Here is a 25,871-nt window from a genome sequence, read left to right on the forward strand (position 1 = left end):
CAGCTGGTATTTTGCAAGGCATGTGTAGAAGAGAACAGCAGGGGATGAGCATTGTAGGGGAAATAAATGTATGCTTTTTTTTACAAATCTTGATTATTTTCTCAAAACAGTTTACCAATAAAGCCTAGATATTCTAATTACCTCATCTTATTTTTCATTGCTATTAGTTTGATTTTATATATATATATATATATTCTGCCACAAAAACCTATTTTTTGCGACTGACATTCCATCCCTGTGGTAGTTGCTAACCATTGCTATGAATGCTAAAATGCCGATATGAAACATGTAACACTTGTTGGCATATCCCTCTGTACTGGCACAGATCTACTCTCATGAATCCTCTCAAGTTCCCTCCCCCTTGACTCATGTTGTTCTCTTTCGTTCTCTCTCTCGTTCTCTCACTCACACACACACACACACACACACACACACACACACAGAGAGAGAGAAGGGTTGGGGAGAGAGATTGATTCCTAATATGGTCAAGACGGAAAAAAAGGTGAGCCAGGTAATACCCCATATACCCCTTTCCCATTATGTAAATTAGCTGACGTCATGAGACTGACCTTTCTTATAAATCAAACGATTCTTAACTACATCATCATATAGAAATAGACGTTACAACGCTGTTGCATAAAGCGTTTAAACAGGTGCTACGCGGACATACCGTTGCTCGTTTGGTGAACTAGGAATCATTGGAGTGTGTAAACTGGTTGAACGAGTCGTAGCTGTGAGGAAGAGAGTACGCTTTTGTGTCGTTCAGGTGTTTACTCCATTTTTTTTTCTCGGTTTTTCTCAAATTCAACTATGAAGATTTGGATTGCACTTCTTCTTGCGACTTTCGCAGTGGGTGCATCAGCTCAATGTAAGTTGCTTTTTTAAAAAATGGGCATTTTTAACAAGGTAAATGTATTCTAATAATTTTGTTTTCTAACAGATACATATAGTAATGTTTACGGTAGCCCTGACCTCTAGCCAACTTTCAAAAGTTTTGAGGCTGTTGGCTAAAATGTGTAAATTGCGTGGGTAATTATATTGCCCTCTGCTCTTGAACTGCCTACATATAGACAGCCAGGTCTAATCAAGCTTTTCGGTATAACACCGTTTGCTTAAATATTACAATGACGTAATTGTATGAATTTTAGTTCCACTCAAACCATCAGTTTCGGTGCGCAAAGAGCGGTCTGTTGTGTAACCGGTTCGAGTTCTCTACGGGTAGGCTTAATTACACCCTCCATGGGGATTCCTTTGTCACTTCGTTCTAGCATATAATGGCTATTTTTCTAGCAGACAGGTCAATTACTTGACCGGTTAGCCTCATGTAGACTTAACCGGTTTAATTTGTCTTCCACAGGCACATGTGAGAGTTTTAAGTGGGCTACATGTGATGGCACCCCTTGTCAGTGTGGCGTTCTGGTGGGAACTGGTGAGATGCAGAACCTGAACTGCTCTAACTGTAAGTACCTCTTCAATAACAGGCCACGTTCATCTAATATTTGTAACTTTTCAAAGGTGCAGTCAAACATGATTTTGTTTTCTCTCGAATTCTTTCTATAATGCCTTTTTGTAAGAGATGTTTGACAAGATGGCCTGAGAATTCAGCCTGTTTTGGCCTGCCAGCAGTACATTTTCTTATTAATTGACCAATAAGTTCCAAACCTCTTTGCTGTTTTACTGTGGCTGGCATTCAATACATGTTGCATTACTGCCACCTACTATGTGATTACTATTTTATACTTTGTTTGGAGAAAAGGGGGATACCCTACACATTATTAACCCACCACCCTATTCCACTATTTTAAACCTGTCTGGTCCAGCTCAGGCCAATGGCCTGGAAGGATGAGACCCCAACACACACTAACTCTTCTGACCTATTTGCATATGCAGTCACTAACTCTACCTACATGTACGTATTACCTCGACACCAGTACCCCCTGTATATGGGGCGGCAGGGTAGCCTAGTGGTTAGAGCATTGGACTAGTAATCGGAAGGTTAGGCGGTCATTGAAAATAAGAATGAGTTCTTAACTGACTTGCCTAGTAAAATAAAGGTAAAAAAAAAATATAGCCTGCTGTTTACTGCTGCTCTTTATTTGTTCTTATCTCTCTTTGCGGGGTTTTTTTTTTTAACTGCATTGTTGGTTTCTTCACTGCATTGTTGGTTAAGGGCTTGTAAGCATTTCACTAAGGCCTACTACAGCTGTTGTATTCGGCACGTGACAAATTTAGATTTCACCTCAAATCTCGTACACCCAAATACTTCTCTGCAGCTGCTACCACAACCTACATTTTCTACGACTTACGTCCCATTCCTGTGGTACAGTTGATAACCATTGCTTTGAATGCTAAAAAGCCAATCTTACTGAAGCGTATCCTTCTGTACTGGCACAGATTTACTCACAAATCCTCTCTGGATCCCTCCCCCTTGACACCTGTAACAATGTAATGGCTTTGGCACAAAAGCTTGTATGGGATAACTGGAATATCCTTGCATCACTTTGTTGGGCAATAACTAACATCAACACTCAAAAGATCCAACAGACTTCCGTTTCACTGCTCACGCCACCCAGTCTGCATCGCACCAAACGACGAGCATCACAAACACTGGGAATATTCCCTTTCAGTTGGTCCACTTTTACATTTTATGGCTGCACCAGTAATCAATCATGTCAACTGCAGTAACCATTCCCTCTGACGGGCAGAAACACAAGCAACTATCACAAGACTACTTCAGGTTACCTTCAGAATTCACAGCACCAACTCATTTCCAGCTATCCTGAAACCACATGTGGATCAGCTTAAAGGCAGGTGTCCACTTCCTCAAAACGTCACTCCTACTGTCACTAATCTTTATCAGTGCAAGCCTCGGGCTCTGAGAACTTCACCACACCCGCCACCTCTGCTAATATACCCGTATTCACTTTAATTTGACCTCTGACCTTGAGCCAGTGTGCGGCTTACACTTTCCACCATTTGGCAAACCACCTCCCTTTTCCCCCTGCCGTCTTCAAACGATTCCTGCTTTCAAGACCTCTGCCAATAAAGACTTTTCAGTTTTCACCACTCCCAGACCGCTGTAGCTATATTCTTGCTTGAGAAATTGCTTTTTCCTAAGAAGCTTTTTGTTTCTTTTAACTATTTAATTGAAGACACTTGTTAGCAATATCAAATAATTTATGGCTATTGGACATTTTTATATACTTCCTGTTTCGAATACTGCAACGACAGTCTGTGTTCATGGGTAGAAAAGTGTCAGTCCCTGGATGGTGATATTTTCAATATTTATTATCCCTCTCCTGTCAGTGGTCCCCAAATGCTTCCTGATGAAGGCAGAGATGTACCGTGCGAGGAAAGGCCTGTCCACTCGTACCGGAGGAAAGCCAGTCAAGACCGCCTTTGTGGACAACGATGGCATCTACGACCCAGACTGTGAGACCACTGGTGCCTTCCGGGCCAAGCAGTGCAATAACACTAAGGAGTGTTGGTGTGTCAACAGTGCTGGCGTGCGCAGAACCGACAAGGGAGACGAGAGCCTTCGGTGTGAGAAGTTGGTGGAGACCTAGTAAGTGCCTATCGTGTATTGTCATTCCTCATGCATTTTAGAATCAAGGGTTAGCATCATTCATGCGAGATGTTTTTGGCCTTGCCGTACAGCCTATGCTACACATGTGAACCATACATGCAGGATGAGTAAGTTGAGATAATGAAGGGTAGAGATGCCAAAGAGTGATAGGCTTCATCTCAATTCTGATGACTAGGCCATTGTACCAGGTATTTAAATCTAATCTACCCCCTGTCCCTTTCTCCTAGTTGGGTTCGCCTGGAGCTCAAGCACAAGCCAGTGAACAACGCTGTGGATGCTGCTAAGTTGCAGGCGTAAGTAGTCGTCTATTTTTCTAGAATTAATATTACAGCACTTGTAAATTGTTGCTGCGTGGAATAACTGAACTTTTGTCCTAATGCAGTGCCATAGCAACTGCCATCCAGAACCGTTACAGCTTTGACAAGACCTTTGTGAAGGGGGTGGAGTACGACCCTGAGGCTCGCCTGATCGTTGTCGATGTCAAGAAGGAGAAGGGAGACCGCAAGGCCGACCTGTCTCGTATGGCTTACTACATGGAGAAAGACGTAAGCCATGACCTCTCTTTGCTTTAGGATTTCACTAAAGTAACAAAGATCAAGGTTGGGAAGATGCCTTCTGACCTCAATGGGACTTCCCAGTTAAAATAAACTTTGTCAAAACCCAGATTAACCTGTGAATATTCCATGTTATTCCCAGGTTAAGGTGCTGCCACTGTTCAAGGACCAGGCTAAGTTTGAACCCAGTGTGGACGGTCAGAAGCTGGAGATGGAGGATATCTTGGTGTACTATGTAGACGAGGAGGGCCCCACCTTCACCATGAAGAGGCTGACCGGGGGAGTCATCGCCGTCATCGTGGTGGTCATCCTGGCCGTGGCCGCCGGACTGCTGGTCCTCTACCTTAGGAGGAGGCGAGAGCGGGGGTACAGCAAAGCAGAGGTGAGTGGTCCAATAGGTCTCATTGATTTTTAAGCGCTTGAAATGTGTAAAGTGGTCATTGTTTTATTAATGCAACCCTCTCTATCATTACTAGTTTACGATCATCAAAACCGTACTAACCTGTTGGCGAAAAAACAATTGCCCCCTGATGCCTGATGTTTTGTTGCTTGTGTCTTTCAGCCCAGAGAGATGGAGGCCATGTAGACAAATATTAACCACAGAGCTGGTTCTACGCTGAAATATTAACACCTTGTATAGTGCCCTTTATATAACATTCTGTTTGCAGTTGTGCTGTTTAATATTGTTACTTGAGGGATGCCGTTTTGTAAAGAATTGGTCAAATCTATTTAGCACTATTACTACTACCCAGCATTTTTATTTATGAGCTGTTGATTTAAATGTGTAACCTTGATTTAAATGAAATGTTTGAATGCTGTAGATTCCGCAAACTTGACTCTGGACATCGATGCCAATTCCACTTTAATAATAAAATGTTCCACACTAGTCAGGGACTTATTTAGACCTGGGGCACCAGGTAGGTGCAATTTTAGTATCAGGTAGAACAGAACCGGCAGGTTGTATGGTTTCATATGAACTTTGTGTTTTTGATCTTTTTTAATAAAGTATGGATTTTTAAAATGTATCCTATTTGTTTAAAAAAATATATATATTTGTCAATTGCTTTTCTCCTAAGCCAAGTAATTCAGCATTTGAGCCAGGTACTACTTTTTGTAAGGTGTCTCAAAGGAAAATTACTGTGCAGTCAGATTAGAGGTGTGTGGTGTTTACAGACACCTTAGCCAAATGCATTTAACTATGTTTTTCACAATTCCTGACATTTTAATCCTAGTAAACATTCCCTGTCTTGGGTCCGTTAGGATCACCACTTTTGTCCTAATGCAGTGAAATGTCAGAATAATATAATTATTTCAGTTATTTCTTTCATCACATTCCCAGTGGGTCAGAAGTTTACATGCACTCAAATGGTATTTGGTAGCATTGCCTTTACATTATAACTTGGGTCAAATGTTTCAGGTAGCCTTCCCACAATAAGTTGGAATTTTGGCCCATTCCTCCTGACAGCGCTGGTGTACATGAGTCAGATTTGTAGGTCTTCATTCTCACACATGCGTTTCAGTTCTGTCCACACATTTCCTTTGGGCTTGAGGTCAGGGCTTTGAGTGCCACTCCAATACCTTGACTTTTATCCTTAAGTCGTTTTCCCCACAACTTCGGAATTATGCTTGGGGTCATTGTCCATTTGCGACCAATATATTTTCCTTCATGATGCCATCTATTTTGTGAAGTGCACCAGACCCTCATGCAGAAAAGCACCCTCACAACATGATGCTGCCACCCCCGTGCTTCACGGTTGGGATGGTGTTCTTTGGCTTGCAAGCTTACCCCTTTTCCTCAACATAACGATGGCCAAACCGTTAGATTTTTTTTGTTTCATCAGACTAGAGAACATATTGCCCGACGGTACAATCTTTGTCCCCATGTGCAGTTGCAAACCGTAGTCAAATTTATGGCGGTTTTGGAGCAGTGGCTTCCTTCCTGAGCGGTCTTTTAGGTTGTCACTATAGATACTTTTGTACAGATTTCCTTCATTTTCACAAGGTCCTTTGCTGTTCTGGGAGTGATTTATACTCCAAGTACTTTCCTCTCTAGGAGAAAGAACGTGTCTCCTTCCTGAGCGGTATAACGGTTGTGTGGTCCCATGATGTTTATACTTGCGTACTATTGTTTGCACAGATTAATGTGGTACACTTTTCATTTTTTTTAGGACTAGGCTGATTTCTATTTACTTCCCATGTCACGCGAAGAGGCACTGGGTTTGAAGGTAGGCCTTGACAAACATCATGTTAATTAGCCTTATCAGAAGCTTCTAAAGCCATGATATCATTTTCTGGAATTATCCAAGCAGTTTAAGGCACAGTCAACTTAATGTATGTAAACTTCTAACCCACTGGAATTGTCATAGTGAAATACTCAATTGTTGGAAAAATGACTTATGCACAAAGATGTCCTACCCAACTTTCCAAAACTATAATTTAAGACACTTGAGTGGTTGAAAACGAGTTAATGACTCCAACCTAAGTGTGTAAACTTCCGACTTCAACTGTATTTAATGCTGTCTGTCGCCACCCTAGCAATAGGGATTTGTTGTCCAGAGCAGAATGGCGTGCTTGTCAAGCGCCTGCCTTTTCCTCTTTGGATTGGTGGATACATCTTGTTGGAATATTTGAGGGGTGTTAGCTGCCTGTATTCAGTGGAGAGCTACTGGCCACGTGAATATGCATAGGCATCTCGACAACTCTAATCTTTTCAAAGTTGCCAGGATGTCGAGTGTCCTGTATCAGTACACAAGCTAAATATTACGAAACTTCTATTTGATCAAATATACAATTTTGTCACAACACAATGCCGCAATGTCTCAAGTTGAGGGAGCATGCAATTGGTATGCTGACTACAGGAATATTCACCAGGGCTGTTGCCAGAGAATTGAATGTTCATTTCTCTTCCGTAAGCCACCATTTTAGAGAATTTGGCAGTATGTCCAACCGGCCTCAACCACAGACCTTGTGTATAGCTTCATGGGTGTGAGCGGTTTGCTGATGTCAACATTTTGAACAGAGTTGCCCGCGGTGGAGTTATGGGCAGACAAGCTTCAAACACAATTGCATTTTATCGATGGCAATTTGAATGCACTGAACTACCATGACGAGATCCTGAGGTCCATTTCTTTTAAGGTATCTGTGACCAACAGATGCATATCTGTATTCCCATCATGTCAAATCCATAGATAAAGACTTTATTTATTTAATTTGACTGATTTCCTTATGAACTGTAACTCACTAAAATCATAGAAATTGTTGCATGTAGGCATTTATATTAAGTATATGTAAACATTGTTACCCCTAAACATCATAGTATGGCGAGTATTGGTCATGGCACTTCACTGAACCTCAGCCATGCCCATTTACCCATCTCTGACTTGATCCCAGCTGAGCTCAGGCAGTGAAGAAACGAGAACCACTGAGCATGTTGACACACATTGTGTACTTCAGACATGTTTGAACACTGTACAAACTAATTGTCTGGGTGTGTATTTGCATATGTTGCCAAATAGGACTGTTAATCCATGTTATGTGGAAATGGCTTCAATCTTCTCTATAGTTTCTCTGTAGTGCCCGTATTTCTCTTTCTGACCCCACTGCCCACAAGTCCCGAGTATGTCAGTCAATCCAGTAGAAAAGTCAACTATGGTTTGATTTCACTTTGTTTACATTCAGAGACAGTTTTGTTATTCTCCCCAGGTGAAAAGACTCAATAGGGCGTGGTCACCTCTGGTCTCTGCTCCATGTGAGTCACACGTTCAGTATCTGTTTATACTCTGTTAGAAATGCCACTGAGTGTCTAGTCTCTATAGACCTTACTATCATGGGATCATTGATACTTTTTGCGGGGGCTTTTGAAAGTATGCCTGTATTTTTTTCCAGGTATATTCAATACATACAGATGAGCTATGACCATGAATGCTTGAATGTGTGAATTGTTTATGAAAGATCTATTATCTCTGAGCTTGTGTTAATATTAACATAAATTGCTTTAAATTGAGAATGTATTTTCATGCCAGTCGATTGAGAAGGACCTATGTGTAGATATGACACCACCTGTTTCATGGGGCACTCGGTAGCTTAGCGGTTAAGCGCATTGGGCTAGTAACGGAAAGGTTGCTGGTTCGAATCCCCAAGCCGAATAGGTACAACAACAAAAAATCTGTCTGGTCTTGAGCAAGGCATTTAACCCTTATTGCTCTGGATAAAATGGATGTGGTTAGTCAACCTCGGCTCTGAAACTGTTTGGCATCACATCAGCCCTGTTTGTTAAGTTTAGGTCCACATAATTCTCTATGCTATTACTAACCAAGAGGTGGACTGAGTTTGTGTGAGGCATGCCATCTCAGGATGGTAAACTGTATTTACTGCTCTCTTATCAGAGCTGTTGGTGTCAGAATGTCAAGCCAAACACCTTAAGGTCATAGCACATCAGTAGAATTGTAGGTAACCAGTCTCTCTATGCACCACAGTGCCCTAAAAACTCAGGACCCGGTCTGCGGTGCAAACACTTAAACGACTTCTCCCTTCAGCCCACAACTTAAGTGGACACTTCTGATGTCGTATCATGACGAGTATACACTTGCAGGGCGAGGGAGGAAGGAATGATATTTAAATGGACCACCCTTGGTTGGATATTCGTCACTCGTTCATCTCGCGTTGTGTTTTCAGCCATCGGTAGCTTGTGGGTGCTTTATATGCGCTACAGTCAATTATGAGTGCATGTCTATTTATATTAAATATATCATTATTAAGATATCCCTACTGTATGATTGCTAGCAAATTAATTATCTAACTAAGGTCAGCTTGCCTAGCTGGAACTTCTGAAGGATTTTTCCAAATTTCCAATTTCCAAAAGATGACTAACAAAAACATATTTTCTTTTTACGAGATGTGTTTGTGCCATCATGTGCATTAGTAGCACAATTTCGAACTTACTTGCATTCATTTTTACTAACACTTGTATGTTGACTTCTCCATTGATGTTTTTAAGTTTTCAGACTTTTCTTAGCGGATGTATGATCGTCGCGATGGGGAGTGGGGAGTTTCAGGCCCCAGAGCGAATATAATTCCACACGAGCAAAGCCGACTAAAAACGAGGGCTAATCATGGCTACTCATTTGGACCGCCCTCCAAGATGGCGACGGGGATTCCCCCAAGGGAATTAAGGCGAGGGTAAGTGGACGAGGGTGTGTCTTTTAAGTGTTTGGACCGCAGCCCCTGGGACTAAACACCTCCCTCTGCATCCTGGACTTCCTGATGGGCCGCCCCCAGGTGGTAAGGGTAGATAACAACACATCCGCCACGCTGATCCTCAACACGGGGGCCCCTCAGGGGTGCGTGCTCAGTCCCCACCTGTACTCCCTGCACAGCCAGGCATGACTCCAATACCATCATTAAGTTTGCTGATGACACAACAGTGGTAGGCCTGATCACCGACAGCGACGAAACAGCCTATAGGGAGGTCAGAGACCTGACCTTGTGGTGCAAGGACAGCAACCTCTCCCTCAATGTGATCAAGACAAAAGAAATGATTGTGAACTACAGGAAAGGGAGGACCGAGCACACCCCCATTCTCATCGAAGGGGCTGTAGTGGAGCAGGTTGAGAGCTTCAAGTTCCTTGGCTTCCACATCACTAAAACTAACATAGTCCAATCACACCAAGACAGTTGCGAAGAGAGCACGACACAACCTATTCCCCCTCAGGAGACTGAAAAGATTTGGCATGGGTCCACAGATCCTCAAAAGGTTCTACAGCTGCACCATCCTGACGGGTTGCAGCACATCACTGGGGCCAAGTTTTTTGCCTTCCAGGACCTCTATACCAGGTGGTGTCAGAGGAAGGCCCTAAAAGTTGTCAAAGACTCCAGCCACCCATGTCATACGCTGTTCTCTCTGCAACCGCATGGCAAGCTGTACCGGAATGCCAAGTCTAGGTCCAAGAGGCTTCTAAACAGCTTCTACCCCCAAGCCATAAGACTCCTGAACAATCCAATCAACTGGCTACCCAGACTATTTGCATTGCCTGCCCCCCCTTTACTCTGATGTTACTCTCTGTTATTATCTATGCATAGTCACTTCAATAACTCTACCCACATGTATATATTACCTCAATTACCGCAACTAATCAGTCCCCCCGCACCTTGACTCTGTACCAGCACCCCCTGTAAATCGCCTCGTTATTATTTTACTGCTGCTCTTTAATTATTTGTTAATTTATTTATATTTTTGTACTTTTCTTGAAACTGCATTGTGGGTAAGTAAGCATTTCACTGTAAAGTCTAGTATACCTGTTGTATTCATCGCATGTGACAAATGACATCTGATTTGAATAGTATATCTACATCTGAGAGAGAGATTATTAGCCAAATTGACAAGGGTTACGATTGTTGCATTTGAAAGGTGCAGGGCAAGAGATCTTTTCCACATTATGAACACCAGAAGCTAACTATTGAAAACCTGTCTCAGCTTACTCACATTGTTGGGTTTGGTGTTTGGTTCTGGAGATTCTTCTTTTACTAGCAGTATGGCTACAAATCATTTGCATTTTTGGATGTTTCTAGGTGTCAACATTGATTAACCAATGAATTGGACACCTGTCTGTCTAAGTGTTATAATCATGCATTTGGTACATTACTTATTGACAAAGGATTTCCTTTCTCACTGGAGTTTCTCTTACTCCTTCAAACAAAAACACTACACAAATATACAAAAATAGCCTTAAAAATTAATAATTGCTATTTTCAATAGTCATGACAAATTGTTTTCCCTATGTTTCCCATTCAAACTCTTCTTCCTTCTACTGTTTCCCTCCTCTCCTAAGCGACACAAAGTGCCTCTCTAACTAGTTTAGACAGGTTTGGGTGTCAGATATTCTCCTTCCGCCCACTGTTCCTGGAATGAGGGTGTGTCAGTTCCCCGAACAGGCCCTATTGAAAGCTCCACAGCATCAGCCAAAGAGAGAACAACAGTCAATACTACTGGGAGATATATATATATTTTTTAATAAGTCTGTTTTAATAGGATAATTACACTGTTTAAATGGCTGCAGGCAGTCGGTTAACCCTGGACCATCTTTGTGGGGATTCCAAATGCCTGTCTGAAGCACAACTCCAAGGGTGTCCGTTTGCCAATGGCGTTTATTTAAATATTTGTACAAATAATGACCATTTTAAAAGATGCATTCTACATATATTTATAAAAATGTATGGCATATCAAAATAAATACCTAAGTCATACAGTATAAGCTTGTATTTTTGAATGACACACAGCATGAACAGCAAAACACGCACGAGAAACAAGGAACATACAGCTCAAAATGGGTTCAGATTCTAATGAATGATCATTCTGATCCAAAAATATGCTTTCCAGTTCATCTTTATAGTAACGTGATGCAAAATGGAACAAATGGGTTGTGCTTTGCTTTAAATTCCATTTGTCAACTGTCACACCCTCCCAAACTCCTTCCAAAAATTGCACTCCTTTACCCCCCCCCAGGCCCACAACGCATATACTGAATAGTGTGCATTGGCGCACATGTGCAACTGGCCCGAGCTGGTTTTCCCTGGCTAAACTATGCTAGTTTTCATCCTCATTGCCAAACTTCAGAATAAATACATTTTATTTTAACTAGGCAAGTCAGTTAAGAACAAATTCTTATTTACAATGACGGCCCACACCGGCCGACGCTGGGCCAATTGTATGCCACTCTATGGGACTCCCAATCACGGCCGGTTGTGATACAGCCTGGATTCAAACCAGGGTGTCTGTAGTGATGCCTCTAACACTGAGATGCAGTGCCTTAGACCTCTGCGCCACTCGGGAGCCCATAAATAATGCAACTTCAGTATCCCTTTGCTAGTTATACAATCATTTAATTGAGAAATTCACTGGAATGCAGCAATGATATTCTTCGTCACCGCCATCTTCAGACAGATATCTTAAACCAGTCATGACTATTCAACAAAACAATAAATCATTTTGAAGTTACTTTCCAGCAAGTTTCTTAGTTACATGATTGTAGCACTAGCAAGGGAGTTTTGAAGTTGATGCAGTATTTCCTCACCACTTCATAGGGCTCGACCATCTTTTAAAGGGGCAGTGCAGTCTAAAACATGATTTTGCTGTGTTTGATATATATTTCCACACTATAAAGGTTGGAATAATACTGTGAAATTGTGAAAATGCCCTTTTAGTGTAAGGGCTGTTTTAAAAAGGGTGCCTGACATTTCAGCTTGTTTGACTGGGTGGAATTTTGGACCGCCAATCGACATCACCAAGCGAGATGAGTTAATAGACCAATAACAAAGAGAGTTTGCCCTCATCTCTGTCAATAAAAGCTGGTTTTAAGGTTACACTTCCCTCCCATTAGGCTCCTCTGATTAGGCTCCTCCGATTAGGCCCCTCACTCAGGCCACTCTCAGACAGTCCTAGCAACATTCTTGCTGGAGAAATATCATTTTTCTAAGAAGCTGCTGTTGTTCCCTTTTGACCATTTCAATTGAAAACAATCACAGTAAGGTACTTAATTGTTACCCAGAAATGTGAATTGAGATTTTTTTTAAATGGCTGCATTGGACTTTTAACATACCAACTACTCATAAAGCGGTCTTTCTCAATCCTGTACTGTGTCACTTCCACTTACCCAATCATATGCATCAATCACTTCCATTGCATTCTTTCCAACGTCTCCACAAACTAGCCACTTACACCACTCCCTTTCCTCAATCTCTGTACTGTCCATGCAACCAACTTTGCACGAAGGAAGCTTATTCATCTCTTCACTCCAACAATAGTGGGCCGGTTGGCTAAAACAGCAACCCCAACGTCATCCTATATCCTTTCAATAATCCTGTTCTACATGGCACTTGTACTTAAGGCTATATCATAGGCTGATCGTGTTGGTTTCCTTTACCTTATTTCACACCCAGGAATATGAACAACAAAAAAAGGTCCTCTGTTGGAAACTGGCATTATAGGTCGCAGTAAAAACAGAAGAAAAATATCGAGAGGCGCTATACAACGGCGACCCTGGCCGTGACCCCACTCCTTGTGGGTGTCTAATGGGGAGTTGGGATATGCAACAAACAAAAAACATTTGGAGTACACACTAGTGTGTAACAGGACAAATATAAGCACCCCCAGAATTATTATTATAGTAATAGAGGTACAAAAGTTTAAAGGCAGGAAGTAAACTGTGTACAAAGTTACAAAAATATAAAACAAGCAATAGAAAATACTGAAAAGCTTAAACTAGAGAAGGCTTTAGAGTTTAAGGCTGTCTGTCAATAAATAACACCGACCTTGCTCTTTGGTGAGCGAACAGAAGGATCTACAGCGGATGAATTAAAGTGCACAGGGATGAGAAAAAGCTCACTGTACCATGCCATAAGTCTCTGCACTGGAGTTCGTCAGTCCCCTGTCACGTGATCAGAGACGAGACTGGGTGGCGTCATTAAGCCACAACGTATCAAAACGTTTTGCAATGGGAAAAGTAAATGGTTGTTTCTTATTGGACAGGTTAAGATTGTACCCCCCACTGTTTCACTCCATTTCGTACCTACTGAACACAACCCTGATTCCACGTACTCCGCTGATCCCCTGGCCTGATATAAATGTATGTAGCGGTTCTTGCAGCTTGTAGAAGGGCGATCACAGGAGAGTAGGTGCCTTGCTAGGTCTGCCCGCCGCCGGTGGTGATTTACTCCTTAGCTCTTTGCTCTTGAGATTGACAGGCTGAGCCACCAGCAAGGCAGGGGCAGAGAGGTGGTGGGTGGCGGCTTTCTGTTGATGGGCACTGTTGATGTAACTGGAGATGAGAAGGGTCATCTCCCTGTTCTGCAAAACAAAACAGAACCTTTTCACCTCTTTACATAAGTGCAAATCTACCTGCACATAGTTCACCTGAGCCTCTGAAATCAGAAATGGCTGTTGAGAGAGAGAGAGAGACAGAGAGAGAGAGAGAGAGACAGAGACAGAGACAGAGAGAGACAGAGACAGAGAGAGAGACGGAGAGAGAGAGAGACGGAGAGAGAGAGAGACTGAGAGAGAGAGAGACGGAGAGAGAGACAGACGGAGAGACGGAGAGAGAGAGAGAGAGAGTAGGAGAGTGAGAGTGCACAATTGAGAGAGAGAGAGAGAGCGAGGGAGAGAAAGAAGAGAGAGAGAGGGGGATAGGGAGAGTGTGTTCTCACACACTAACCTTGGAGGTGGCCATAGTGAACAGGTGTTTCTCTGTGGGCTTGTCTTTGGTAGCATTACTGCCAATGCTCTGGCTTACCACCAGCATAAAGTCTTGCCTGCAGCCTCCAAACGTCATCAGGTTCTTATAAGGGTGGGACACCAGCAGTTTCTACACAGTAAAGGGGAACATGGAGAGTGATGGGCGTAGTGAGCGGAGAGACTAGTGGGAAACCACAGGAAACCATGCATAAACCAAAAGATGAAAAGATGGTAGTAGAAATGCTTACAATGGAGTTGTGCTCCAGCACGCTGATGCCATCCTCATGCACTGCCAGCCACAGGTGGGCACCCTGCTCAGGAGAGGGCGTGATGGACTGAACGATCACAGGGTCAGAGAGACAAATCAGGGGGAGCACAGAGAAAGAGTGATAGGTGGTTAACATCTTCATTCAATGCAAGGAACACATATATATGCCTGATTACCGACAATGATGAGACAGCCTATAGGGGGAGGTCAGAGACCTGGCCTTGTGGTGCCAGGACAACAACCTCTCCCTCAATGTGATCAAGACAAAGGAGATGATTGCGGACTACAGGAAAAGGCGGGCCGAACAGGCCCCCATTAACATTGACGGGGCTGTAGTGGAGCAGATTGAGAGCTTCAAGTTCCTTGGTGTCTACATCACCAACAAACTAACATGGTCCAAACACACCAAGACAGTCGTGAAGAGGGCACGACAAAACCTTTTCCCCCCTCAGGAGACTGAAAAGATTTGCTATGGGTCCCCAGACCCTCAAAAAGTTCTACAGCTGCACCATCGAGAGCATCCTGACCGGTTGCATCACCGCCTGGTATGGCAACTGCTCGGCATCTGACTATAAGGCGCTACAGAGGGTAGTGCGTACGGCCCAGTACATCACTGGGGCCAAGCTTCCTGCCATTCAGGACCTCTATATACGGTGACAGAGGAAGGCCCAAAAAATTGTCAAAGACTCCAGTCACCCATGTCATAGACTGTTCTCTCTGCTACCGCAAGGCAAAACATAGCCTCGTTATTGTTCCGTTATTGTGTTACTTGTTATTATTTTTTGTTTATTTGGTATCAGTACCGAGTCAATGTGTGGGGACACAGGTTAGTCAAGGTCATTTGTACATGTAGGTAGGGGTGAAGTGATTATATGTATAGATAATAAATAGGGAGTAGCAACAGTGTATAAAACAGATGGGGGGGGTGTCACTGTAAATAGTCTGGTGGCCATTTGATTAATTGTTCAGCAGCCTTATGGCTTGGAGGTAGAAGCTGTTAAGGAACCTTTTAATGTGTTACTTTTTATTTTTTTAACTTTAGCTCATTTGGTAAAAATGTTATTAACTCTTTCTTGAACTGCACTGTTGGTTAAGGGCTTGTAAGTAAGCATTTCACGGTAAGGTCTACACCTGTTGTATTTGGAACATGTGACAAATAAAATTTGATATTGGACGAGAAAACACACTGCTGACTAAATCATGGCTTTTTATAAAGGCTAACTTGTACTATGTAAGGCTAAGTGTGTACCTGCAGTATATTGTCCAGCTGGTACACACACACACACACACACACACACACACACACACACACACACACACACACACACACACACACACACACACACACACACACACACACACACACACACACACACACACACACACACACACACACACACACACACACACACACACACACACACACACACACACTTCTGCAGTGTTTTTTTGTTTCTAAAATAGCCAATATTAACGTGTGCACCACCACATAGTCTCTTCATGTGGTGCAGGTCATAGAAAAAACCCAATGATGAGGTCGTCTGAAATGTCAACAAATAGGTAAATGTGTATGCAGAAGTCTTTGTCCAGTACATAAACACACACACACACACACCTCTGCTTCAAACAGCTTGGCCCCGAAGAAGGGCCACTTCCTAGCCACAGTCAGGTAGATGCGTACACACTCGGATGAACTTCGACCCCTGAGTGATGCCCATCGGGTGGACAGACGCTGGCGCAGTTGCCTGGGGGGTGGGAGAGGGTAGTTTATCAATGACAGAGTGTGTGTGAGGGGGATGAATAAATAACTGAAAGTATTTGAATGAGACCAAGAGAGAGTAATAATTACCCTTCGAGAGGTGTGTGAAACTTGGGTAAAGAAGGAAATAACATCATACCTGGGTCCAAATACTATTTGAAATCTTTCAAATACTTTTAGCATTTGCTTTAGCGTGCCCTGAGTGTCATATGGTCAGGCTTTGCACTTTTAAAACTATTCTATTGGTTCCTTTGTGTCAATTCCAGACAAACGTTTTTGAACCCAGGTCTTTATAATGTAACACATTCTAGCAACTTACCTGAGTTGTTCCTCAGTGGATGTCCTGCGGTAGTGTTTTGGGTAGAACCTCTCCAGTACCTGTTTCAGGGTCTGGTTGGACTTGGTCTGGGCTGAGTTGGGGCTGGCTGGGGTGGAGAACGGACGCTCAAAATCTCCAAACTCCACCTGAGACCAAAAACAGTGACATTAACATTAAAAAAGGGGACACTAGGCTTTACAGTGCGATACCGTCTAATGTTCACGACTGACAGGGAATACTTTAAAAGGTTCCCATTAAACCTGTCTATATTCTACAACTCTGAATACACTGTTGACTTTCAAAACAAGGTGAGACAATGACAAGTTGGCAAACTGCTCACACCCAGGCTAGGGGTACTGCAATGGCATTCAATACAATTGAAAAATCCCCATTCAACACATAGACAAAGGCAGAATAGATGATACATCATTTACAATGGGCAGACAGTGAGGAGAGAGAAAAGACACCAATGATGTGTATAACTTATGTGGTGATATACAGTAGGCATATGGGCGTCACAGACCTGGGCAAGCAGGGCAGACATCTCCAGAGCCAGCTCCTTGTTGACAGGGAAGTGTCCAGCTGCGATGGCATCGTTGGCCTGATAGACCAGGAGCAGCCTCTCTCTCTCGGACTCACCTCTCACCTGTGGAGAGAAGTAGAGCCTGCAAAAACACACACCCAGACACAGGTAGAGTGTTACAAAAGGTTGACTGGTGGCGAATGAGATCTCTACATACAAACAGTATGTGAATGTAAAGTGTCTAATCTACCTGTTCTTGTAGGTGAGCCTGACAGTCCTGGTGTTCTCAGATTTGCCCGTGTGCTGCTCCTTGGAGGCCTGCTCCCATTTGGAGATGATGTCACAGATCTGCGAGAGAGGAAGACACGCAACTTTTGTGATGGCTTTGTTGGGGAAAAAAATGAATAAAGAACCCTGAAAAGGCAATTCCACCAATTTGTTCAGCACAATAACAGTGTCGACATATGTGAAAACGGCACATTTTTATATTTTGTACAAACAAATATCCGGTTAAGAAGTTCTGCCCGATGACATTATCAAAAGTTGAAACATTGTAAAAACAAACGCAATGAGATTCGCGTTGACGTGAGGAGCAAGAAAATACCCTCCCTGCGTCTAGAAACTCTGGAGAAAACCCTAGAGAAGCATTTTATAGGACCTTTAATCTCATCTTTTTAACCACCGATCATAGAAACACGCCATTTTTACATATGTAGACACTGGTATGGTGCTGAAGACAATGAATATGTGGTTGAAAAGTGTCGGAACTGCCCTTTAAGTGCTTTTCTAATAAACACAGCAGATATTGTCCCACATTTTTAAGTGGAGAAAACTCCTTCATTTAATTTGTGTGTTGATTCTGTGAACGCGGCCAGCTATTCAGTCTGACCTTGATGCCCCCCTGTAGACAGTGCTCCAGCTCTCGTCCAGTAGGGTCGTCCGTGTAGAGGCTGAAGCCTGATTGACCAGTTTTCCTCATGCCTGTGTCCTGGTTCAGTCTGCACTGAAATTCCTCCACTGTGGTAGAGGCATCAAAGCCCACTACCTGTATGGGGTACAATACACTGTAAATACACTGTAAATGTGTGTGTGTGTGTGTGTGCACTAGGGTTGCATATTACTTGAAACTTTATTTAAAAAAAATCAGATTACATCTAGTTGCCTTTTGGGTACTTCAGATTATCACAGGTGTCTGTAATTATCTCACTGTGTGGCCTTATCACATGTAGAATATATAAAATAATCAAATAAGATTATTTAGTGAATACCACTGGTGTTTAATATGAGGGTTTCAGCAGGAAATATATTTGATATATTTTACCATGTCAAATTTCTTTGTTGTAATTGTTGTGATACCAAACTGGTGGCCGTTGTGAAAAAAAGTAAATAGTTGAAAGTGTTGCAGAGTTTAAAAAGTGATTTAAGTATAAATGACCAAAGCCACCATAGACTGCCATATATGACCTGTTAATTACAAAAATCACAGAAGATTCCGTTAACTTTGGTAAATTACCGGTTAGCTCGGCAACCCTAGCAGGCACACCCTGTGCCTCTCTCTCCCTGTGTACACCAACTGGTAGAGAGAGTATGTGTTGTACCTGGTATGTGTTGTTGAGGAAGTGAACAGGTACACTGAAGGGCAGTGAGTGGTGGTATGGGTTCCTGAGAAGGATAGACAGGATCTCCATACGGGACGCCCTGGCCTGGCGCTCACCCTTCTGCTGTGTCCGCTCTACCGACCTCTGACAGTAGATGGCGTATTTACCCACCTCTGTTCTGAGAGAGACACAGGGGAAAGTACAGTCAAATCGCAGGTAAACACAGGGTTGGGTGAGCAAATGAGCGACTAGGAAGTCAGACTAGGGACAATTTGCATGTGGGCGTGTGTGGGTGCTCACCTTGAGTCTCCATGCCTCTTAAGGTGTACCTGCAGCAGCCAAAGGAAGGGGTGCTGGGGCAGAAAGAGACCCACACACAGAGCCAGGAACTGCCAGCCCTGTAGAAGACCATACACACATACACTCCGATTTGTTAACTCTGTATACTAAACATCCGGAACACCTTCCTAATATTGCATTGTAGACCCAGCCGCATTGTAGTTCTTGACACAAACCGGTACGCCTGGCACCTACTACCATACGCAGTTCAAAGGCACTTCAATCTTTTGTCTTGCCTATTCACTCTCTGAATGGCACACATACACAATCCATGTCTCAACTGTCTCAAGGCCTAAAAATCCTTCATTAAACCTTCTCCTCCTTTTGATCTACACTGATTGAAGTGGATTTAACTAGTGCCATCAATAAGGGATGAAAACGTTCACCTGGATTCACCTGGTCAGTCTATGTCACGGAAAGAGCCGGTGTTCTTAATGTTTTGTACACTCAGTGGATAAGGGCAAACTCTGTTTAAATCCATTGCAGTTCACCAGTTCATATTCAAATACATACTCTGCATGCTACAGTTTAACGCATTCGCAACAATCTATTCATGGCCGCCACAAGCCATTGTGTTTGTCAGGTGTGGACTGTATGCAGTTTTTCATGTACTCCTGCTGCCCCCGGATGGTGTAAGAGTGTGTATGTGTACCTGTAAGGGCCAGGGCTGCCCTTGGGGCTGTCTCTTGGTTGTCTGTTTGATGAGCTGACAGAATAACTCGTTCTGTAGCTCTGGGTGGGTCAGGCACACCTGCAAAGCACTCTGGGCCAGGGACACGTGGTAGTCAATAGCTGGAGCATCGATGGCCACGTTGATGAAGAGCTGGCATGTCTGGAGGAGTGGGAGAGAGGGGGACAGAAAGAGAGAGAGAGAGATAGAAAGAGAAAGGAGGAGAGAGTCCTCGGAAAAAACGGACATAGCTCTTTGAATATCATTTATTGTCAAACGACTGCAATGCTAACCAACTCTCTTTGCGCGTACATGTCTGTTGGTGTGTGTGAGTGTTTGTGTGCGTGTGTGTGTGTGTATCCTACCTTAAACAACTTGATGGCCTCAGTCTGCAGGGCCTGAGAGGGCAGGGTGGTGAGGGCAGAGACCAGACCCTCTTTACTGAAACACAGCATGGGGTGCCTCCAGCTCTGAGAGTCTGAACGAAAGAGCAAGAGACAAATAGCAAGTTAGGAAAGCGCAGTCTAAACTATTGACATACTGAGGAGAAGTCTTGCACGCCCGACTTACAGGCTCTTCAGCTGTTGAAAGTGACTAACTGTTGAGATACTGAATCAGACAAAAGTCAGGAAGAGCAGTATGACACTCACTTGGTTCTCCCTCCACATTGAGGAGTTTGCCCACCAACTGCTCAAACTCTGTGCCCACCTTGCCCAAAGTGGTGCCCGCTGCCACCGACAGGTGATACAGCCAAGCATCCTAAAGAAACCAGAAGACAGCACAGAACTTTCACATAGGCACCGTAGCTTTAGCGGTGTGGCTATCAAGTGTTCATCCCCGTTGGATTTTTTTCACACTGAAATGGATTTAATTGGGATTTTATGTCACCAATCTACACAAAATACTTCATAACGTCAAAGTGAAAAGAAAATTATATAAATGTTTACAAATGTATTAAAAATGAAATGTATTAACCCACTTTGTTATGGCAAACCTAAATAAGTTCAGGAGTGCTTAACAATTTAACTAGGCAAGTCAGTTAAGAACAAATTCTTATTTACAACGACGGCCCACCGGCCAAACGCCCTATCACGGCCGGTTGTTTTACAGCCTGGATTCAAACCAGGTTGTCTGTTGTCTGTAGTAGTGACGCCTCTAGCACTGAGCTGCAGTGTCTTAGACCACTGTGCCACTTGGGAGCAACATAAGTTGCATGGACTCATTCTGTGTGCAATAATAGTGGTTAACATGATTTCTGAATGACTACCCCATCTCTGTACCCCCCACCCATACAATTATCTGTAAGGTCCCTCAGTTGATTAATGAATTACAAGCACAGAGTCAACCACAAAGAGCCGGGAGCTTTTCCAATGCCTGGCAAAGAAGGGCAACGATTGGTAGACGGGTAAGAAAAAAAAACAGACACTTTCTGTCCTGAAAACAAAGCATTATGTTTGGGGCAAATCCAACACAGCACCATAGAGTACCACTCTCCATATGTTCAAGCATGGTGGCTGCATCATGTTATGGGTATGCTTGTCATCGGCAAGGTCTGGTGACAATCTACACTGGCGTTGCTTACCAAGAAGACAGTGAATGTTCCTGAGTGGTCTAGTTACAGTTTTGACTTAAATCCGCTTGAAAATCTATGGCAAGACTTGTAGATGGCTGTCTAGCAATAATCAACAACCAACTTGACAGAGCTTGAAGAATTTGAAAAGAACAATGCTCAAATATTGCACAATCCAGGTGTGCAAAGATTTTAGCGACTTAGCTACCCAAAATACTCACAGCTGTAATTGCTGAAAAAGATGTCTCTAACATGTATTGACTTAGGGGGTGAAAACCTATTTAAATGTGTGTTTTATAAAAAAATCTAAAAAAATCTAACTTTGACATTACAGAGTGTTTTGTGTAGATCTTTGACCATTTTGTCCCTATGAAATACATTTAAATTCCACTTTGTAACACAATGAAATGTTCAGAAAACTGGGCAGGGGGGGAGGGGGGGGGAATTATGATAGGCACTGTACAGTATATTGGCTAAATACGGCAGTATTAGCAGTATCTACCACTTGGGTAAAGCATGGTGCTTTTGCAACACCTCAGTTGTGGGTTTGATTGTAGCATGTGGAACACGTACTAAAATGTATTCACTGTAGGTAATGTTTGTGTCTGTGTGACCATACTGTACTGGCTTTTTATCATGGGATGTTCTCGACCATGCATCCATACTGATTTTGGCTCCTCTCATACCTTCTCATGTCGGGATTCAATGAGCAGGTAGGTGGGGCCCTGCTCCTGGGGATGGACAGCTATGGTGTGGGGCGGGGCCTCTAAGCCCCTCCCGCATGACTTCAGCTCCTCATCCGAGTCATGTGACCTGTCCACCTCCTCCACCCGAGCCTCCCACAGCTTGATCTGACCTAGGGGGAACTGATGGGGCACACAAGCACGCACACATGCACACTACGCGTTGGTATGGTGAATGGGAAGATAGATGAGAGTAGAGTGTGTGAGTATTAGTGAATGAGTTGTGTACCTTGTCTTCCTGACTGCGGAAGTAGTAGAGTGTTTTACCGATGAGGGCGCACCACACCCGCTTGGAGTAGCCATGTTTCACCTGACAGAGATACAAAAAAAAGTTACCTTCGCTTCAATGAGGCACTGGTCATTGGTAACCACCGTAGTCAACCAAATGTCAACAGTCAACTCATAGAGTCATAGTTCAAATAGAGAGTTTAAGGGTCAATCTGCAGTTCAAACAATAACAAAGCCTTGCACCTGGCCACTGTTTTGGGAAACAGCGATGCAGAAATGAGGGGTAGGGCTGAAGAAATGTAACCACTCTAAAATGTATAGACAGAGCTATGGATGCAAGGGCTGATCATCCATGATATGCTAGTTTAAACAACATTTTGAGGCTGTACAAGGTTTGTTTACAATGACATTGTTTATAAACAAAGGAGTAAAAAAAGCTTATATTTCGGCTTCTGATTGGGTTAGACAGTTGAACTAAGCTCCTGAGGCATTTATAAGTTATATTCCTCAAGAACTAATAGATATATATTATGAATTTTAAAAAGTAACAAAACGGATGTAGCCCCTTTAAAGTTCATGGCTATCAGGGATATTTAGTGATGTAAGTCAGAACCTTGATGAGGTGGCCCTTCATCCCGGGTCGTATCTCAGGCTGAGCAAAAAGTGGGCTGGCTGTTTTGACCCTCAGAACACTCTGTAGAACCCTCAGCCACTCCTCTAGCAGGTTGGGAGAGTCTGCCTTCAGATAGTATACCCTCTTCCCTGTAACAATCTGAGATCACACACATGATAGTTAATGCTAAAAATGTGCAGGCAAATATCCACATGAACACACTCTTGCTCTCTCTGTCGCACGCACAAGTACCTGGAGCACTTGCTTCCCGTCACCACGGGCGATGCTACTGGTGGCGTTGACCTCAATCTGACCCTGTGGTCTCCGGATGACATCACTCTGGGAAGACCAATCACATGGGCTTGTTCAGTAAATGACATAAGTGAGTGTTACAGTTCACTAAACCAAATCATCAGAGCAGTCATGAGAGCTACAGACGTAGAGCTTCATTTGATCACTCTTTTGTTGACGTGTATTGTATTCAAGGTTTAATAAAAATACTTCTAAAGTTTGTAATTTCCACTTTAAAATATCAGACTTCAACAAAAAATGTATATTAATTATAATCCACATAATAATTCACATTTCCTGTTGCTACAGGTTTATTTGAGCAAACTGGCTCAAATTAAGATCCGTTTTCTGTAGACTTGAGCCTGTACAAGGAGACATGGCAGAAAAGCACACACTAAATATAACCTCAGCTATATATAAACCCATAAATAACAGATCCAAACAGTGTCAGTCCACATTCATTTCAAAGCAAACTCTTGAGGACAGTTGGTATACATGATTTGAGCGAGTGTGTGTGTGTGTGACTGTGTGACTTTCTTTAACTGACCGGTGACTTGTAATAGAGCAGCTCTCCATCTTTGAGGACAAACCAGCGCCTCTTCCACGTCTTCTTCCACGTCTTCACCATCTTCAGGAGGTACCCTGACTTCTCCATGGGCTCCTAGAAACCCACGAGGCGGGGAGTGGTGTGTGAGTATAGTATCAGCTGTAGGGTATACAGTGCATTCGGAAAGTATTCAAACCCCTTGACTTATTCTACATTTTGTTATGTTATAGCCTTATTCTGAAATTGATTAAATCGTTTCCCCCCCTCAATCTACAGAATACCCCATAAAGACAAAGCAAAAACAGGTTTTTAGAAGCGTAACTAGTCTCCCGGCGTAACTAGTCTCCTGAATGCCAAGCGTAACTAGTCTCCCAGTCCCTGCCTCTGAAAAACATCCCCACAGCATGATGCTGCCACCACCATGCTTCACCGTAGGGATGGTGCAAGGTTTCCTCCAGACATGACGCTTGGCATTCAGGTCAAAGAGTTCAATCTTCATTAGATCAGAGAATCTTGTTTATCATAATCTGAAAGTCCATTGGGTGCCTTTTGGAAAACTCCAAGTGGGCTATCATGTGCATTTTACTGAGGAGTGGCTTCTGCCTGACCACTCTCTGGAAGGTTCTCCCATCTCCACAGAGAAACTCTGTTTCTGTTTTTGAAAACCCTTCTCCCCCGATTGCTCAGTCTTCCATTTAAGGATGATGAAGGCCACTGTGTTCTTGGGGACCTTCAATGCTGAAGAAATGTGTTGGTACCCTTCCCCAGATTGTCACAGGTCAGGTTTTCTCCCTTGAGTGGACTACCTGTGGTTGCCACTGAAGAGCACCCTTGGGTTTATTCTAGTATCCAGGTGACCCTGATTGGGCTTATTGGGATCACCAGCTGGATGACTATTTAGGTTCCTCTGTGGACTCTGCCAGTTGCTCAGTTGTCATGTTTTGTTCAATGTTCTCGTGTGCCCTTGCTTTGTTGTTTTGCTATGAAGACCTTAAGTAAATATTCTGGATTTACCCTTACCTCTGCCTGCAGTGTTTCTCTGCGCCTGGGTCCAAGTTCGTACTAGCACTAATATCACAGTAGACCTGAGCCACTGGCCCAGTCCACAGAGGAACCTAAATAGTCATCCAGCAGGTGATCCCAATCAGGGTCACCTGGATACTAGAAGAAACCCAGGGATGCTCTCCAGTGGCAACCACAGGTAGTACATTCAAGGGAGAAAACCTGACTTGTGACAGGAGCTTATCGTTCTGGCCATCCGGATCGACAACCGGCTTCGGGAATGTCGTCATGAGCGGATGGAGGGGTCCCGAGTTGGTTCCAGTGTTTCGGGCTCCGCTGAGGGAGTCGATTCTTCATTTGTTCCACTGCCATATGCTGAGCCTGTCCACCGTCAGGGTTCTCAATTTGGCTATGGTTCTCCTTCAGAGGAGCCGATGCAATTGGGAGGCGCCACACTTTCCGCTCTGGAGAGTCAGATACAGTCTCCTACAACTGATACTGTACGCACCTCACACATTAGCTCGCCAAAAGAGGCTGCCACTCACTAAGCTGGACACTCCGTTGTCGGTCACTGTGCTAGATGGTCAACCCCTAGAGCCTGGGAAGGTGAAACAACTCACCATGCCTATTCAGCTACAAGTTTTGGATGACCATGTGGTGCTTATCCAGTTTCATCTGGTGGACTCTCCTGAGCTTCCCCTGGTTCTTGGACATCCATGGCTTTCCACCCATAATCTTAAAATTGACTGGCCTTCGGGAAGAGTTCTGGGATGGAATCCTTCATGCCAGTTCACCTGCCAGCAACTCTCTCCACACCTTTCCGGTCCTGCTCGTCTGGAGACTTCCGATCCTCCTGTTCCTCTGGCTGGGAATGACATGCCTGATCTTTCGCGCGTACCTCAGGATTACTGGGATTTGGGTCAGGTCTTCAGCAAACAGAGGGCCAGCAAACTACCTCCTCACAGGCCCTACGATTGTGCCATCTACCTCCTGTCTGCCACCACTCATCAGAGAGGGCTGTATTCGCTCTCAGGTC

The 25,871-nt window shown here is 43.6% G+C and overlaps 2 protein-coding genes across 3 annotated transcripts in view; one reads left to right on the plus strand and one right to left on the minus strand.

The window, feature by feature from the left end:
• The first annotated feature begins 593 nt into the window (after window positions 1–593).
• Window positions 594–5,165, plus strand: epcam (epithelial cell adhesion molecule). Its single transcript, XM_035754054.2, has 7 exons — window positions 594–868; window positions 1,358–1,459; window positions 3,307–3,565; window positions 3,814–3,879; window positions 3,969–4,131; window positions 4,283–4,522; window positions 4,703–5,165. Exons 1-7 carry the CDS (start codon window positions 811–813, stop codon window positions 4,724–4,726), a joined length of 912 nt encoding a protein of 303 aa, XP_035609947.1. The 5' UTR covers window positions 594–810; the 3' UTR covers window positions 4,727–5,165.
• Window positions 5,166–11,263: 6,098 nt separating this feature from the next.
• Window positions 11,264–25,871, minus strand: part of plekhh2 (pleckstrin homology domain containing, family H (with MyTH4 domain) member 2) — a 65,332-nt gene continuing 50,724 nt past the window's right edge. For both annotated transcript variants that reach the window (XM_052498416.1, XM_052498415.1), the window contains exons 13-30: window positions 23,834–23,947; window positions 23,248–23,334; window positions 22,996–23,154; window positions 22,384–22,464; window positions 22,098–22,277; window positions 20,492–20,600; window positions 20,207–20,319; window positions 19,824–20,003; window positions 19,133–19,230; window positions 18,833–19,010; window positions 18,124–18,279; window positions 17,485–17,582; window positions 17,235–17,376; window positions 16,712–16,857; window positions 16,249–16,378; window positions 14,614–14,700; window positions 14,346–14,495; window positions 11,264–13,981 (exon numbers count right to left, since the gene is read on the minus strand). In XM_052498416.1, coding sequence (XP_052354376.1) covers window positions 13,796–13,981; window positions 14,346–14,495; window positions 14,614–14,700; window positions 16,249–16,378; window positions 16,712–16,857; window positions 17,235–17,376; window positions 17,485–17,582; window positions 18,124–18,279; window positions 18,833–19,010; window positions 19,133–19,230; window positions 19,824–20,003; window positions 20,207–20,319; window positions 20,492–20,600; window positions 22,098–22,277; window positions 22,384–22,464; window positions 22,996–23,154; window positions 23,248–23,334; window positions 23,834–23,947 — 2,394 coding nt within the window. In that variant the 3' untranslated portion in view covers window positions 11,264–13,795. The remainder of the gene's footprint in view (window positions 13,982–14,345; window positions 14,496–14,613; window positions 14,701–16,248; window positions 16,379–16,711; window positions 16,858–17,234; window positions 17,377–17,484; window positions 17,583–18,123; window positions 18,280–18,832; window positions 19,011–19,132; window positions 19,231–19,823; window positions 20,004–20,206; window positions 20,320–20,491; window positions 20,601–22,097; window positions 22,278–22,383; window positions 22,465–22,995; window positions 23,155–23,247; window positions 23,335–23,833; window positions 23,948–25,871) is intronic.

This window comes from Oncorhynchus keta, chromosome 36 (genome assembly GCF_023373465.1).
Source record: "Oncorhynchus keta strain PuntledgeMale-10-30-2019 chromosome 36, Oket_V2, whole genome shotgun sequence".
Lineage (NCBI taxonomy): Eukaryota > Metazoa > Chordata > Actinopteri > Salmoniformes > Salmonidae > Oncorhynchus > Oncorhynchus keta.

What these genes read in the sequence shown, in the direction of transcription:
- epcam (XM_035754054.2), top strand. Translation starts at nt 811, where the DNA reads ATGAAGATTTGGATTGCACTTCTTCTTGCGACTTTCGCAGTGGGTGCA. An exon ending in GAACCTGAACTGCTCTAACT is followed by an intron (nt 1,460 to 3,306) that starts GTAAGTACCTCT and finishes CTCTCCTGTCAG; the next exon opens with TGGTCCCCAAATGCTTCCTG. An exon ending in GGGGGTACAGCAAAGCAGAG is followed by an intron (nt 4,523 to 4,702) that starts GTGAGTGGTCCA and finishes TGTGTCTTTCAG; the next exon opens with CCCAGAGAGATGGAGGCCAT.